At 40.9% G+C, this 14,976-nt stretch overlaps 1 protein-coding gene across 1 annotated transcript in view; it reads left to right on the top strand.

Moving 5' to 3' along the window:
• Nucleotides 1–14,692, top strand: part of LOC105099862 (tyrosine-protein phosphatase non-receptor type 20) — a 91,441-nt gene extending 76,749 nt beyond the window's left edge. Inside the window, exons 12-15 of the mRNA XM_064475960.1 lie at nucleotides 1,453–1,787; nucleotides 5,578–5,793; nucleotides 12,274–12,336; nucleotides 13,142–14,692. Coding sequence (XP_064332030.1) covers nucleotides 1,453–1,787; nucleotides 5,578–5,793; nucleotides 12,274–12,336; nucleotides 13,142–13,207 — 680 coding nt within the window. The 3' untranslated portion in view covers nucleotides 13,208–14,692. The remainder of the gene's footprint in view (nucleotides 1–1,452; nucleotides 1,788–5,577; nucleotides 5,794–12,273; nucleotides 12,337–13,141) is intronic.
• Nucleotides 14,693–14,976: the final 284 nt, after the last annotated feature.

Raw genomic sequence — 14,976 nt, 5'->3', positions numbered from 1 at the left:
AGTCTGTATCTATGTCTGTGAGTCTGTTTCTGTTCTGTATTTATGCTTTGTTTGTTTTTTGTTTTTTGTTTTTTGTTTTAGATTCCACATATGAGCGATTTCAAAATCGTAGAATAGATAAACAAGATTATACTGTGTAGCACAGGGAAATATGCACAAGATCTTATGGTAGCTCACAGCGAAAGGAATGTGATGATGAATATATGTATGTTCATGTATAACTGAAAAATTGTGCTCTGCACTGGAATTTGACACAACATTGTAAAATGATTATAAATCAATAAAAAATGTTAAAAAAAAAAAAGAAAAAAGTGATATATATTACAAAAAATAAAAGCTAAAAAAAATACTCTTCCCTCTTATGAAAAGGAGGACATTTGCTCTGATTTCTCAGCATGGTCTCCTTTTGTGAAGTGCTGGCTGTCTTTGTATATCTAGTCATTGTTTTTCCTATTTATTCATATTTACGAGGAGATGTTTGTTTGCTATTTTGGAGTTTGAAAAAGGTTCTGTCAGAAATTGTGTGAGCCCTGTTCAGTGATCTCGGTCACAGCGTATTTGCTGGATAAGTGGGTGGCATGACCTTGAGTAGCAGGGAGGGACTATGGGCAAGACCACTGCGTGGTAGAAGGACCCTCCTTTTATTCTCTCTGTGGGAGCAGTGGTGGGACCAGAGCCCCAGATGTCCATGTGAAGTGAAGAAAGAGCTCCTGGGCCAGAGGAGTTTACAGAGAGCCAAGTAGTTGGACTTCCCCGCCGTATTCTAATAGTTCATGTTAGATGAGCCCCATGTTACTTGGAGCATATCCACTACTTTGCAGCATGCTTTTGTCACAGTACCTTTGCTTTGATTAATTAGCATGCCACTTCACCAGGTGAAAGCTGAGAATGGACGCAAAAGATGGCGGCTTATGTAGGGGGCCACTGGCAGAATTCCAGTAATCCTAGGGTTTGTATCTGGTCACTACCCCAGTCTTCCTCCTCCCCTCCGGCCCCTGCTGCTCTGGGCTTGCCTGTTCTCCGGATTTGTAGGAGCCTGTCGCTCACTCACTTGCTTCCTCAGAGCGCTTCCCCTTTGCTGTGTTCTGTTACAGGCTAGGAGGTGCCTCCCTCGGCCTGATCCCACCGATGCCATGTCTAACAGAAATCTCCCAAAGTGTCTGGATTCCGATGGCATCCTTCTCTGTTTAGTAGCAACTGAGTTTAAAAAAAAAAAAAACTACCTTATCATAACTGTATATTCCTTAAGCCATACCAGTAGGTTTTCAGGAGGGAACATTTTAAATTCATGGGCTGAGGTAACCGTTTTGAAAGAAACGCCTTTCAAAATGCCGTCTTCTCTGTTGGTCAGAGGTAAGCAGACTCCCTCCCGTGAAGTGCTTCCATGAGGTCTGGGTGTGCGGCGTCTCCCACGCCTCCTTTGCCCACCGGCTGTTTCTGGTTTCGTAACAGATGATTCAACACGTGTTCTCCTTGGGGAAGACAAGGACTACATCAATGCCAGTTACGTTAAAATCGTCAACGCTGGAGAAGAGTATTACTATATCGCCACCCAGGGGCCACTGCCAGGCACCACAGACGACTTCTGGCAGATGGTTGTGGAAAACAACTCCAATGTTATTGCCATGATAACCAGAGAGGTAGAAGATGGAGTTATCAAATGCCACCGTTACTGGCCCATTACGATGAAGAAGTCTTTGGACTTGAAAAGCTGTCATGTCTTCCTGGAGAGCTACCAGATACTTCAGAGTTTCGTTGTTCGAATATTTCAAGTTGTCAGGAAGTCCGTAAGTTTAAAAAAAAAAAAAAACTCATCTATTCAGAGATACATCTTTCATTATGCAAGCACACGTGTCAGGAGAAGTTAGAAGTAGGGTGGATACAGCTGGGGATACTTTAAAGTAACTTGTTTTTACTTCTCCCTGGGACCAGAAACTAAGACAGCACCACTTCTCCTCCTGCCTAACCAAACTCTGGAGAGATGGAAAAACTGGAAAGGGGAGTTGGGGTGGTTGAGAGCGAGTAGTGGAAGTTGCCTGATCCTGGGACGCACTTCAGCTGCTTCTGAGTGTGACAGATACGCATCGAGTCCTTAGATATGCTGACGATCACGGTGCCAGGCACTACCGCTCCACACCCAGTAGTGGAGAGCTCAGTACGCCCCCGATACTTCCAGTTCCTCTGCTCACTGGCAACACTGAGATCTGTATGGGGTGCTTTGGGGGCCCAGGAGGAAGTACCTAGCTCTGGTTGGGTTTTATGGAAAGGTTTTCTAGAGGAGGTGACATCTGGATTGAGACTTACCCGTGAGGAAGATGGAAAGAGGAAGTAGATGGCCAAGGTATAAAAGAGCACGCGATATGTAGAGAGACGTAGGTAGTTACGTGTTTCTGGAATGTAAAGTCACAGTGCCAGGGAGTAGTGAGAGCTGAGAGGAGGCTGTAGAGAATAGACAAGGAACTATCTTGGACTTCAGCTCAGGAGCCCGAACTTTATTATGAAGATAATGGGAGACAACTGAAGAATTTTAGTTAGAAGGGCCCGTGACCAACTAGCAGGTAACAATTAGACAGAAAGCAAAGATAAAGTTGGCAGACTTATACATGACTTATGACTTGCGACTTACGAGGAGTGTTGAAAAGTTATGCTGTCCAATACAAAGCCACATGTGGCTATTTAAGTTTAGATTTAAATTACTTAAACTTACATAAAATAACCAGTTCAGTTCCTCACTTGCAGTAACCACACTTGTCATGTTTAGTCGCATGTTAACTAGTGCTGCCGTATGGGCAGCACAGATACAAAGTGTTTGCGTCATTGTAGAAAGTTCTTTGGGAAGTACTGGTCTAGAATAATTCATAGAATAATTCATTTCTTACTCTAACAGACTCAGATAACAGAAAATGAATGATTTATAGAAGAAAGTGATGAGTTACCTTGCTCTAAGTGGATCTGATTAGCAGGTAGGGGATACTTGTGTTCTACAGGAGTGAAGGGGGTGGGGGTTAAACAGGAAGCTTCAAGTGATGATTGGAGCACAGACAATGATCAGGAGAAGGGTGCTGGAGGTGCTGAGGCTGGAGCCCATAAATCTGCAATAGCTGTAAAACATGCAACTATGCAATTGTTTTTGTCCTAACCATGGGATTCCTGAACACCGGTTGTGGGACTGACCCATGGTGGGATGTTGTTCGGCATATGTAGCAAGATTCAAAGAATGAAAGGAGTTGACAGTTTGGTAAGAGAATGATTTAGATAATCAGCCATGAAGTCTAAATTTGGGGAGGCAGATGGAATCAGGGCACAGTCAATGAGGAGGAAATGGAGGCCATCAAGGAAGGGAGAGATGCATTTGGACACATTGTTGGAGTGAAGTGAAGCACAAATGAGGTGGTGGCATATGAGCTCCTGATCAGAAAATGATGTTGGAATTTAAGAACTGGGAGGTTTTTGATACTGGACAGTATAGGTGGTGATAAGTCCAATGCATGATCATCAGTGTGAGGAGTGAAAGAAAGGAATGGTCCCCTTTGCAAGAGAGAAATAAAAATGTGAGGTTAGAGTGTCTGCTGGGCTGTTGAGATCTCGAATTTGCCCTGTCAGAGTCTGTCGTCAGGAGACGGGCGGCATCTCTGGTGAACGTGGCAGATGGACAGGAGGTTCAGCCACTGGGTGACAGCAAAGAGCAGGGGGAGCTAGGAGGTATGACACTCAAAAGGAAGAGCAGTTTTTGTACCAGGAGAAGGAATGAGTTGGAAATGGCACTGGACAGCAGGGAGTCTGCAACCTAATCTCTACGCTCTGTGGTACCTGGCGCACAGGAGGACAGGTGGGCTGGATTAGAGAGGGCTGCAGAGTGCAGTGTCATGGGCGGGAAGGCAAGAAAGTAGAAAAAGCATTTAGGGAAGTGATGAGGGTTTCCAAGAGTTTACTGTCGGATGGGGGCCTGAGTGCAAAGGGAGACATGGAAGAGAGAGAGGAGTAGGGAGGGAGGGGAAGAGGTAGAATTGAGGGGCATGGGGAGGATCAGAGCACAGAGTAGTGACCAGGGAGGCCGAGAATAATGATGGCTGACATTGGTGGGGAGCTTGCTGCTGTGTGCTGAGCCCTGTGCTTGCCTGTACACCTGGGGATTTGCCTGGTCCCTCATTCCCCTAATACTTGCTGATTGCCTCCGATTAACCAAGTATCGTGCCAGATGCTGCAGGTAGAAAGTCTCAGTCTTAGAGTACTTATGTCTGATGAGGAAGGAAGACCCAGTTCCAGATGACACGTGGTGTGTGCTACGGGAGGACAGCATGCTTGGAGAACACAGGCCAGGTGGAAGGCATGGAGGAATGACCTGTCTGCAAGGATGCAAATGCTCGGATCCACCTGTGGAGCCTTGGCAAGGGTGTCTAGGGTGGTGGCCTTTGGGCTGAAGCCCACAAACATCAGAACCACAGGGTTTATGTTTGGAGAATCTGAATCACGGGTTCTGTCTTCATGGCACTGGGTCGGGCAAGCAGTGAAACCCACCTTTATTCAGTTTCTCAGCGGTCAGCAGGGGCAGGAAAGATTTAATCCCTGAACCATGTGTTGGGATGAGGCTGTCCTAAACTTGGCGCCTTCACAAGATTTTCAGGTATTGTTTTCCTCATCCAGTTTCATATACAAATGATTCACACTTGACTTTCTGTGTGGAACTTAGGAAGAAGAGGTGCATTAGGGAGAAGCAGAGGAGGAGTGAGAAACCCACCCTGAGTGTTTTCACAAGGGCGCCCAGTGAAGTAAGATGAGGGCTCCACCCTGGGGAAAGGGTGAGCCCTCTGGAGGGGGCGATGGGTGAGCTCAGGTGCTTTACCTGTCGACCCTGAGGAGAGTTCCACGACCCCACTTTCAGGGGGCTCAGCACAAGAGTTGCGACCAAAGTCGACGCACATGGTCATTAACCACCCAGTCTTCATCGTCAGAGGACATCGCCCCCCCCCACCGACCTGACCCAACTTGGCAGCACCTACCTCTTTTAATTAGATTTAGCATCATGATACATAAGCCAAGATAGACTGCTGTTTTATCTTATTCCTAACATGTCAGCCCATCTTTCACTTAAAGCGTTTGGGTTCTTGGCTTGCCTGTGGCCTCATGGTGCAGAAGGAAGGTGGTAGGGTTGACCTGGGGGGCCTACCCTCTTGTCCAGCTCCAAGCCTGTGAGCCTCCTGACCTAGTGTACCTCTGTGGGTCACTCCAGCTCTTACTTCTTCATCTGTGAAATGAGGATAACGTGTGCCTGTTCCCCAGGGTTGACGTGCGGGTTAAATGAGATACTGTGTGTCAAGTCCTTAGCACAGTGCCTGGCACACTGTTAAGTGCTCAGTTCATGTTACCTGTTTGTATTCTTATGTTTATTAACATATTAATCTAATCATTAGTATTGTGTCTGGTACAGTGGAAATCGACATGAGATCTCTAATATAAGAAGTTGAGAAGTCTCTCTTCTTCTCTCCCCTTTTCGTCTCTCTCTCTCTCACCCCCTCCCTCTCTCCCACTCTCTCTCCCTTTCTCCCTCTTTCCCTCCCCACCTCCCACCCTCCACAGACAGGAACTAGTCACTTCGTAAAACACTTGCAGTTCACCAGTTGGCCAGACCATGGCATTCCTGCCTCCGCAGAAGGTTTCATAAAGTATGTTCGTTATGTGAGGAAGAGCCACCTTACAGGACCCGTCCTTGTTCACTGCAGTGCTGGCGTGGGCCGCACAGGGGTGTTCCTCTGTATGGATGTCGTGTTCCATGCCATTGAAAGGAACTTCCCAGTAAGTGTGTGAATTAAGCAGATAAACCGATGCTGTTAGCAAATACTGTACTTCTAACAGCCTTCTGATATCTGAAGATTCATATTTGGCTTCCAGGAGCAACTTAGTAAATAGCACACAAGCTTCGGCTACCTGCCTCTCACTTAACTGCTGCAGGTTCTTGGAGATGGTGGTGAGGATTAAAGTACAGAATGCAAATGAATGGCTTAGCACCGTGTCTGGAGCGTAGTAGGTACACAGAAAACTGAGTTCATTTTCCCTTTCCTTCCCTCCACCCCACACATGCAGGTTTTAGAATCCTGTTAGAGGATGTTGACGGCATGGGCCTGTTTTTAATGAACGGAAGTACGTGCACGTGAGCACATTAGACTCCAGCGTCAGTGAGAGGCCCCGGGTATGGCTGTCGGTTCTGCCACGTTCTTTAGCTTTTGGTGACTGTGACATTGCTCATCGTCCCTGAAAGCTAGTGTTCTCTTCTATAAAGTAAGGACAATGAGACTGTTGGGTTTGAGTCAGCCATTAACAGTTCTTTACTTCCTTCCTGAATTTGTAACCAGCTAAGGTGTAGACGCAAGAATTAGATCTACTGTGATTCTGTTAGCTTTAGCACTGATTCAGCCAGTTAGGGAACGTGGCTTTAGATATGTGCCCTGAAAGGCCTACCTGCTGAAAACCGTCTTCCTGCCTGTGAGGAGGGGAAGCGGGCACTGGGAGGAAGCGCTCTCACCATGTCCGCCAAGCATACAGAAACCCACACCTCAGTCGTGAGAAAGCAGGGGCTATGAGGCACCTGCCCAGGTGGACAGGTCCTGCAGCGTTACCCTGTTAGCGGAACTGGTGTCAGCTCTCTGCTCTCTCAGGCTTCACGCCGTTAGAGCCCAGCAGTGGCAGGCTCTCCCCCGTGACAGCAGATGAACTGCACGGGCCCCACTCCTCTCCATCCCGAGGGCTGTTATTATGTCGGGGTTAACTCCCCGGAGGACAGAGGAAGTTCCTTTTCCTCAGAAGCTTCAGCTGGTGTCTCCTGGCACTCCTCTGGTTGCAGCTGAGTTATGGCCCTTCCCCTAAACTAATCACCATGGGAGATGCTGGTCTATTTAGGGCAGTCGGGCTACTCCAGGACATGAGGTTGTGAATGAAGAGAGGAACAGTTTTCCAAAGCAAGCTGAGAGTTTTATTACAAAGAATGAATATAAATGAGGTGATTAAAAAAATGACAAATGTCCTCAAAAATGCTGAAAATTTAAGTAGTATCAATCTGATGTTACCAGTTCCCATAGTTTATGTTGTTTTATTCTAACAGAAAATGCATTAGCAGAGTTCTTATTTTATATATTCTTCATCATAATTATTTGTTTATATTTGTCCTTATTTTATGTTCCTTATAGAAACTGTAAAAACTGTAAATTTTATATTTTACGATTCTAAGGAGCACTGGTTTTTTTTTCCCTCGTTATACCTTCTTTAAGTTCAAAGTGTGTTTTATAAGAAGTCGTCTGTCAGCTTAATTAACAATGTCTCTTATGGGACATAAGCTAGTGATGTACTTTACAATGACAGACGCTTAGATGTGGTTCAGAAACAGGAGACACACCCCTTGTTTCCTTACTGGCTTTCCGTAGACCCTGGGCTGTCAAATGCTCGTATGGATGTCCCTGTCCACTCTTTCCAGAAATTTTTTCTACCAGAGCCAGTCAAAGTATGGTCTTGGACCAACACCAATTTGTGTATGTTCATTATTTGCAGCAAGATACGTTTTCTGATGTTGAGAGTAAGCATTTAGAAACTTTCAAAGCAGTCTGATGCATCACTGCGACATCCGAGAGCATGACAGTGAGTTGGCCCTGCTGAGCAGAGTGTAGACCAGTTTGCGTGTTGTGGAACTCACACAGGGTGTCTCACGTGCTGCAGACTGCATACCAGCCACGTGTGGCTGGACACGTTGTGACCACTGATATTTTAAGATTAGTTTATTAATTATAACTCTAAAGGATATGAAAATCTGAGAAGATGTAACCATTTATTTCTTTTTATTAGCTATTATTTTATAGTCATTTTTATTTTTATCAAGCTTGCTTAAAAATCCTTAAAATATTGGGAACAGACTGGCTCTTCTCTTGCCAAAGCTCTGAGATTGGTCTGTTGTTGAAACATTCTCGACAGAACTTTCCTCTCTAACCATCTTCAGCATGCAGTAACAGTTGTTAATTGTCAGTTTCTGTACTATCACATGATGAACTGGATAATCCAAAATTTAACACATGAACCTTTACAAAGTCAAAAGCTCTTTACCACCCCACTAAGCACACTGTTCAGTTCGCCTGGCAGGTTTTTGTTTTGGTTTGGTTTGGTTTGGTTTGGTTTTGGTTTTGGTTTTTCGGTAGCAAGGCTTTCTGGATGAAGCAGTGTGCTGATCTTCTTTTGGGGTAAATTCTTTAATCTGTGTAACTGCCTCAAGACTGTTTTTGTCATTGCAGCTCTACTGCCAGAACATAATCTGATATCAGACTTAAGCTCCAGATTACATTTGTTGACCATGTAGTACTTTGCGTTTTTATATCATTTAAAACCGGTTGTGTTTGTCAGTTATCAAACCAAGCAAAGGAAGAATTCTTGCTTCTTATCACATGATGTTCAAATCACAGATACACTGAATCACTATGTTAGCAATATCTGTGCATTTATTAAGTTGTGGTGGTAAACACTTGGCCACTTTTGTTTCCTAAGTTGGTACCACTCTGCATCCCCAGGCAGTCCCTGAATTTGTCAGGCTGTGATGTCATTAGAAAATGGTACTTTAACTATCACCCCAGATTTTCAAGAAAACACCTTTAGTACAGTCTTTGACCATTGTCTGGCAATCGTACATGGGTTTTTAGTCTTAGCAGTTCAAAGTGCTGTCTTAAGAGCATTAATGTTACATGTGAAATATTGAACATGAGCTTTTAATTTAATATTCTTTGAAATAATCCTTTCATCTTAGAACTTCTTTCTTTTGTTATATGAGTGACAAGTAAATTTTAATGGTTTCTTTGCTTTGTTAGCCAGTACATCTTTGCAGTTAATGCAAGTGTGGTTTTAGCAATTCACAATCAAGAATGGCTATAAAACTCAATATATTAAGAATCATAATTCCAGGTAAAATTAACATGAACTCTTTTGGTCTTCATTTCTTTGCAGTCACTTCCATTATTATCATTTCGTTAATCGCAACAGCTATATTCAGAAAGCTATGTCTTTTCTTGACAAGATAATTTAGTGAAGTTTGTTTTACCACCAGTAAGTTAAGGTTAAAAAGGAATAATACAAATTTATTTCTATAATTTGCCTAATCTTAAATTATAAATTAAAAAAAAACAGACTTTCAAGAAGCAATAGTTTTCTCATTCAAAGGAAGTTTCATTTTATCGGTATTTCCTTTCATGGGTCATACTTCTGGTGTCAAGTCGAAGAACTCCTCACTTAGCCTAAGTCCGCCAGATTTTTTCCTATGCTGTTTTCTGAAGTTCTGTAGTTTCATGTTTTACATTTGAGTCCGTAATCCATTTTGAGTTAATATTTTTTTTAAGGGGTGAGATTTAAGTTTAAAGTTTACTTTTTTTTGTCTACAGCTGTCCAGTTGTTCAGTACTATTTGTTAAAAAGGCTTTTTTCCCTCCACTGAATTGTTTTTACATCTTTGTCACAAATCATTGGGAGTAAGTAATTGTATGGGGCCTATGTCTAGTTCCACATTCTGTTTCATTGATCTATGTGTCTTATCATTGTATACCACACTTTGGATTCCTGTAGCTCTATAATAAGTCTTAACATCAGCTAGAGTGAATCTTTCTCTTTCAAAATTGTTTTAACTATTACAGGTCTGTGCTTTTCCATGGAGATTTTAAAATTAGCTTGTCTGTGTTTGCAAAAAAGCCTGAGGGATTTTGATAGGCTGAATGGACACTTTTACTGTGTTGGATCTTCCCATGTGAATGTGGTATGTCTCCATTTATTTAGGTCTTCTTTGCTTTCTTTCATCAGCATTTTGTCATTTTCAGCATACAGATTCTGTAGTTTTGTTTTGTTTTTGTTTTTGTTTTTGTTTTTTTTGGTTTAGCCTATTTCATTTTCTTTGGAGCAGTTATAAATGGTATTTTTTTTTCTGTCATGTTCATTGTGTGTATATGTATGTAGAAATGCAATTGATTTTTACATGGTGATCTTGTATCCTGTGATCCTGTTGAACTCATCAGTTTTAAGAGGTTTTTTGTTCTGTTTTGTTTTGTTTTGTTTTTAGATTCCTTGGGACTTTCTACATAGATGATCATTCTGTGTGCAAGTAGGGACAGACTTATCTCTTCCTTCCCAATGTGTTCGCCTCTCATTTCTTTTTCTGGTCCTATTGTACTACCTGGAACTTCAAGTGTTGTGTTGAATATAAGTGGTGAGAGAAGACATTCTTGCCATCATTGACATTAGGGGAAAGCAAATTAAAATCATTTGTTCTGTGAAAGACCCTACGAACTGGATGAAAAGACAAGCTACAGACTTGGAGAGACTGCAAGCCACATATTGAGCAGAGGTCTTACATTTAGAATATATAAAGAACCCTTAAAACTCAAGAATAAAAAAAAAACAAAAATTAAAAAAATTTCAGTTAGAAAATTGGTAAAAGACATTTCAACAGGATGTTCTGATGACAAATAAACATGTGAAAAGATGCTCAGCTTCATTAGCTTTTAGGGACATGAAATTAAAACCATGATGAAATATCATTGGACATCTATCAGAAAAAACTAATATAAAAAATAATGACAACACCAAATTCTGGTGAAGATTTGAGAACCTAGACTTACACACGGCTTGTGGACATGTAAGGTGCTAGACCCAGTCTGGGGGACAGTTTTAGAATTTGTTTAAAAAAAGCAAAAGCAAAACTAGACTAGACTAGACTTGCCATGGAACCCTAGCAGTAGCACTCTTGGGTACTTATTCCAGAGAAACGAAAACCTACGTTCACACAAAAACCTGTACATAAATGTTCACAGCTGATCTATTTAGAATAGCCAAAAATTGGGAAAAACTTAGATGTCCTTCAAAAAGTTGATGGTTGAAAAAATCAGTCCACATCCATACTGTGGAATCCTATTTAGCAATAAAAAGGGATGAGCTATTGATAGTTTCAAAGAATCTCAAGGCAATTAGGCTAAATGAAAAAAAAAAGTTAATCTCAAAAAGTTAGATACTACATGATTCCATTGTATAATCCTCCAGGAATAGCCAAACTATAGACTTGGAGAATAGATTACTTGTTGCCAAGGGTTGGGGGTTGGGGTGGGTGGGTAGTTCTAGTGGATAGCAGGTGGAAGTCTTGGAGGGGGACAGTGATGTGTCTTGATTGTGCTTGCAGTTACCTGAATCCACACGTGACAACATTGTGTAGAACTACACACACTCACACATACATGCACACACTCACAAATGATTGCAGTGTGAAACTGGCAAAATATGAGTAATCTCTTATTGTATCAATGTCAATTTCCTGGGTTTCACATACTCTAGTTATATAGGATGGTATAATTGGGGGAAACTGGGTGAAGGATACACAGAATCTCTCTATAATTTTTTTTTTTTTTTTTGCAATTTACTATGTATCTGTAATTATTTCAATTTTAAAATGTTTAAAGGCTTAATTAAAATTTTAAATTATAAAAAGGGCAAGTTATAAAAATAAAGAAATGCTTACATTTTCTCTGATTTTTATATACTTTTGGATTGTAGTTGACAAACCTTGTGATTTTGTGGTCTTGCTGCACATGACTGGTCCTCAGCTGGCACCACACATAACTTTTTAGGCCGGTTCAGCAGCACCCGAGCTGATCTAGGTTCTGTTTACGCTGATGAGGCTCCTCGATGCTGTGCCGCTGTCAGGTTGCCATGAGTTTCTAAACACTTATTAGCGGTTTCTGGACTTACCTCATTTGTGGTCTAGCAACAGCCCTTTGCAGACCTGCACCAGCTCAGCAGCCACACTGGTAAAGCCCAGGTGCAGAATCTGGTGCTGGGCCAGCTGGTGCTCAGGGTCTCCGTTTGAGTTGAGGGGGCTCTTTATATGAGAAACAGCTGTTACTGTTGCAGCCAGAAAAATTCTGTGCTACAGAATTTTCCAAAATCATAATGCTGCCTTAAGTTCTCCCTTTGGAGAACAGGAAAGTATACACAGGGGCAAATTTGTTGTTAGTTCTTTTGGAGAACATCTCCTATTATAAATGATTGCTTCCTGTTTTTTTTCCTGGAAGCTCATTTAAACAAGCTTTCCTTATCCATTAGACTAGGTTGAACATAGTACATTTTCTTATGACTGAAAGTGAGAACTTTCTGGTTAAATTGTGATATATTTTTTACTTGAAAGAAGTATGGAGTTCTCATTTGGCATCTATGAGTTTGTGTTTTCCCCCTATATGGATAATACAAAATTATTGTCATCCTGTTATAACAGTTCAACATCATGAATATAGTGGGCCAAATGAGGGAACAACGCTGTGGAATGATCCAAACAAAGGTAAGTCTCACCACATAAATTCTAATAATAATGAATATAAAGATGAACACTGCATAGCACATTACGATGTATGAAGCTCTTTTGCCAACATGATGTCATTGAATTCTCATTGTTTGAGATAGACAAGAGTTTTGCTCTTCTGTTACTGAAGTAGTACTTGAATGGCGATGAAGTGTGTTCGATGAGGTCATTCAGATAGCAAGGGGAGGAGCCAGGGCTGAAACTGAAGTCTCCTGATGCCCACACATGTTTCGTCCATAATGCCATGTTTTTTCAGTAACATGTCTAAAGTTATTTTCCATAAATTTCTGGGTAGCAGTTTTGGGATATTTACTTGGAACTAAACATATCAGTCATTGGCATGTCATAAAAAAGACATTTATGTCATAGACTAGTTATATTAATCATTGGGGGAATCAAGAAAATATGGATAATGAAAACAAACAGGTACTCATAAATCTTTTTTAGGGTTTTTTTTAGTCAATGTTGAATGGTATGAAGTGTTTCATTTCGACTAGGGTTGCCTGAGACACCTGAAAAAAAGTTCAAATTTGACTTATCTAGTGAAGATAAAAAGAGATTGAGATTAAGAGGGAGTTTGTCCTCTGTTCAGTCAACCTTCAGTTAACTAGTTCTAGACCAAGAACTATATTATCATTTATCTTCCTGGTATTTAAAATATTTTTACATGAAGAATTCTTGGTTAAACGTTTGCTCTTTGTGGTTGAAAATTACAAATGTGTTCTCAGAAAGTGGATATTGGTATTCAATTAACATTCCGTTGTCTTTCTATATATGTATTTAGGAGCAGTATATCTTTTGTTATAAAATTGTGCATGAAGTTCTCCATAAGCTTCTGACTTTAAAGTAAGAGAGACTTCTGTTGCCTCACACTTGAAATTAGCAAGTGGCTTGGAGCCTCCTCACAGAGAACATGTTCAAGCTGTGCTGAAGGGCTTGCTCCTGCAAATGTGCTTTCCTGGTGTATCGTTTGACTTTCTTCTTGGCAACTCCCTGAAGGCAGCATCACTGGATTTGATGTGTTTACCCACTGACCTTCCTTAATATCAGGTAATATCAGGTACCCGCCCACATGTTCCAATGAAATGAAAGTTACATGAAACAACTGCAGCCTATTTGGCTGAAGGGGTTACAGAGCTCAGTAGAGGACTTAAACTGTGTTACTGAAGATTTTATTTGGAAAGACGGCTAACGGGAGCTGAAGATTTTCAGGATCACAAGATCACAGGATCACATCGTGACCTCTTAACAGGCATTTTCAAGATAGACACTTATCCATTATCCGTGGTTTTTAGCTAGAGGCTGTACTTTTAGGTGGCATTTGATTAACTTAGGTTACTGAAGAGTCCAAATAGGATGGGTTAGCTTTCTACACAAAGTGGACTCCATTTTCCTGCACTACACACTCCTGTGGAGCCCCAGGAACCTCAGAGGACGAGCTGCCTTTCTCGAGCAGCTGGGCAGAGACCTGTTGGTCTGGGAAGTAACTTCATGGGTGGGCAGAGCTCCTCCTCTCCATCACATGAGCACACTGGTGAAGGGTCCAGAACTGAAATGGATGTTGACATAGAAAGTCCAAGAGGAAATTTCTGCCCGTCTTGAGTTCTTTCCTAGTCCACCCTAACACTTAACATATTACCCAGTCTGCTTTGTTAAAAGCAAATACTACCTTTTACTTACCTCTTACTCTCTGCCCTTTAGCTAACCAGTCAACTCTGATACCAGCATCATTACATACTTCTGAGTATCTCTAATGCCAGATACATTTTCCAAACTAAAAACTATGATCATTATTTTTTTCATCAGAGTCCATTAAATCATTTCTTTCCATTACTGCCCCGCCTCCGCTGCTGTAACATTTAGAAATTGGTTTTGGGAACCAGATTTTGGAAAACCAAATTCATAGTTGTGAAAATGAAAACTTCCATATTCTGTTTTTGAAAAGATGTGGCCATTATTACATTCATCTTATCATAGGACATTGCCTCATCCAATTATAGTGATATTTTGGTCAAGGAATTTTAGTGACCAGTTATGCTTGATTATAAACTATAAAGCAAGTGATACATGTGGTCTTTGTATGATGTAATTCAGTGGAGATCAGAATAGTCCAACATATTGAAAACATTTCTAACATTAATTTGTAAATCTTGAATTTTTAAGAGGCTTATTTTGTTCTCTTGGCTGAATGAATACTTAAATTGGTTGAATTGAAATTGATAATTCTCATTTAAAAATAATTATATTCCAGAAATATACTTTATATTAAATGGAATTGATGATTTTTACTTATTTACATTGTTTATATAAATAAATGTTAATTTAATTCTGATGATTGGCTTTAAATATTTGTATTACTAATTTTATTTTCTATTATTGTAAAATAATAGATATAATGTACAATAATCTTTCTGAGAAGGATTCTATACTATTATTTAAATTAAAAGATTTACGATATATTGCCTGAAGTATTTTTATTGTTTGGGCCTTGAAATGTTCTTGTAAAGAAATATTCCACAATTCTTGGTGGTGGTAAACATGTCTCTTCTTTAATGTGTGCCTCATATTTACATAGCTGGACTAATTTTAAGTTTTTCAGGTAAATTAAGTAAGTATATA

Source organism: Camelus dromedarius, chromosome 18, assembly GCF_036321535.1.
Source record: "Camelus dromedarius isolate mCamDro1 chromosome 18, mCamDro1.pat, whole genome shotgun sequence".
Taxonomy (NCBI): Eukaryota; Metazoa; Chordata; class Mammalia; order Artiodactyla; family Camelidae; genus Camelus; species Camelus dromedarius.
This window is presented reverse-complemented; position numbering and strand designations above follow the sequence as displayed.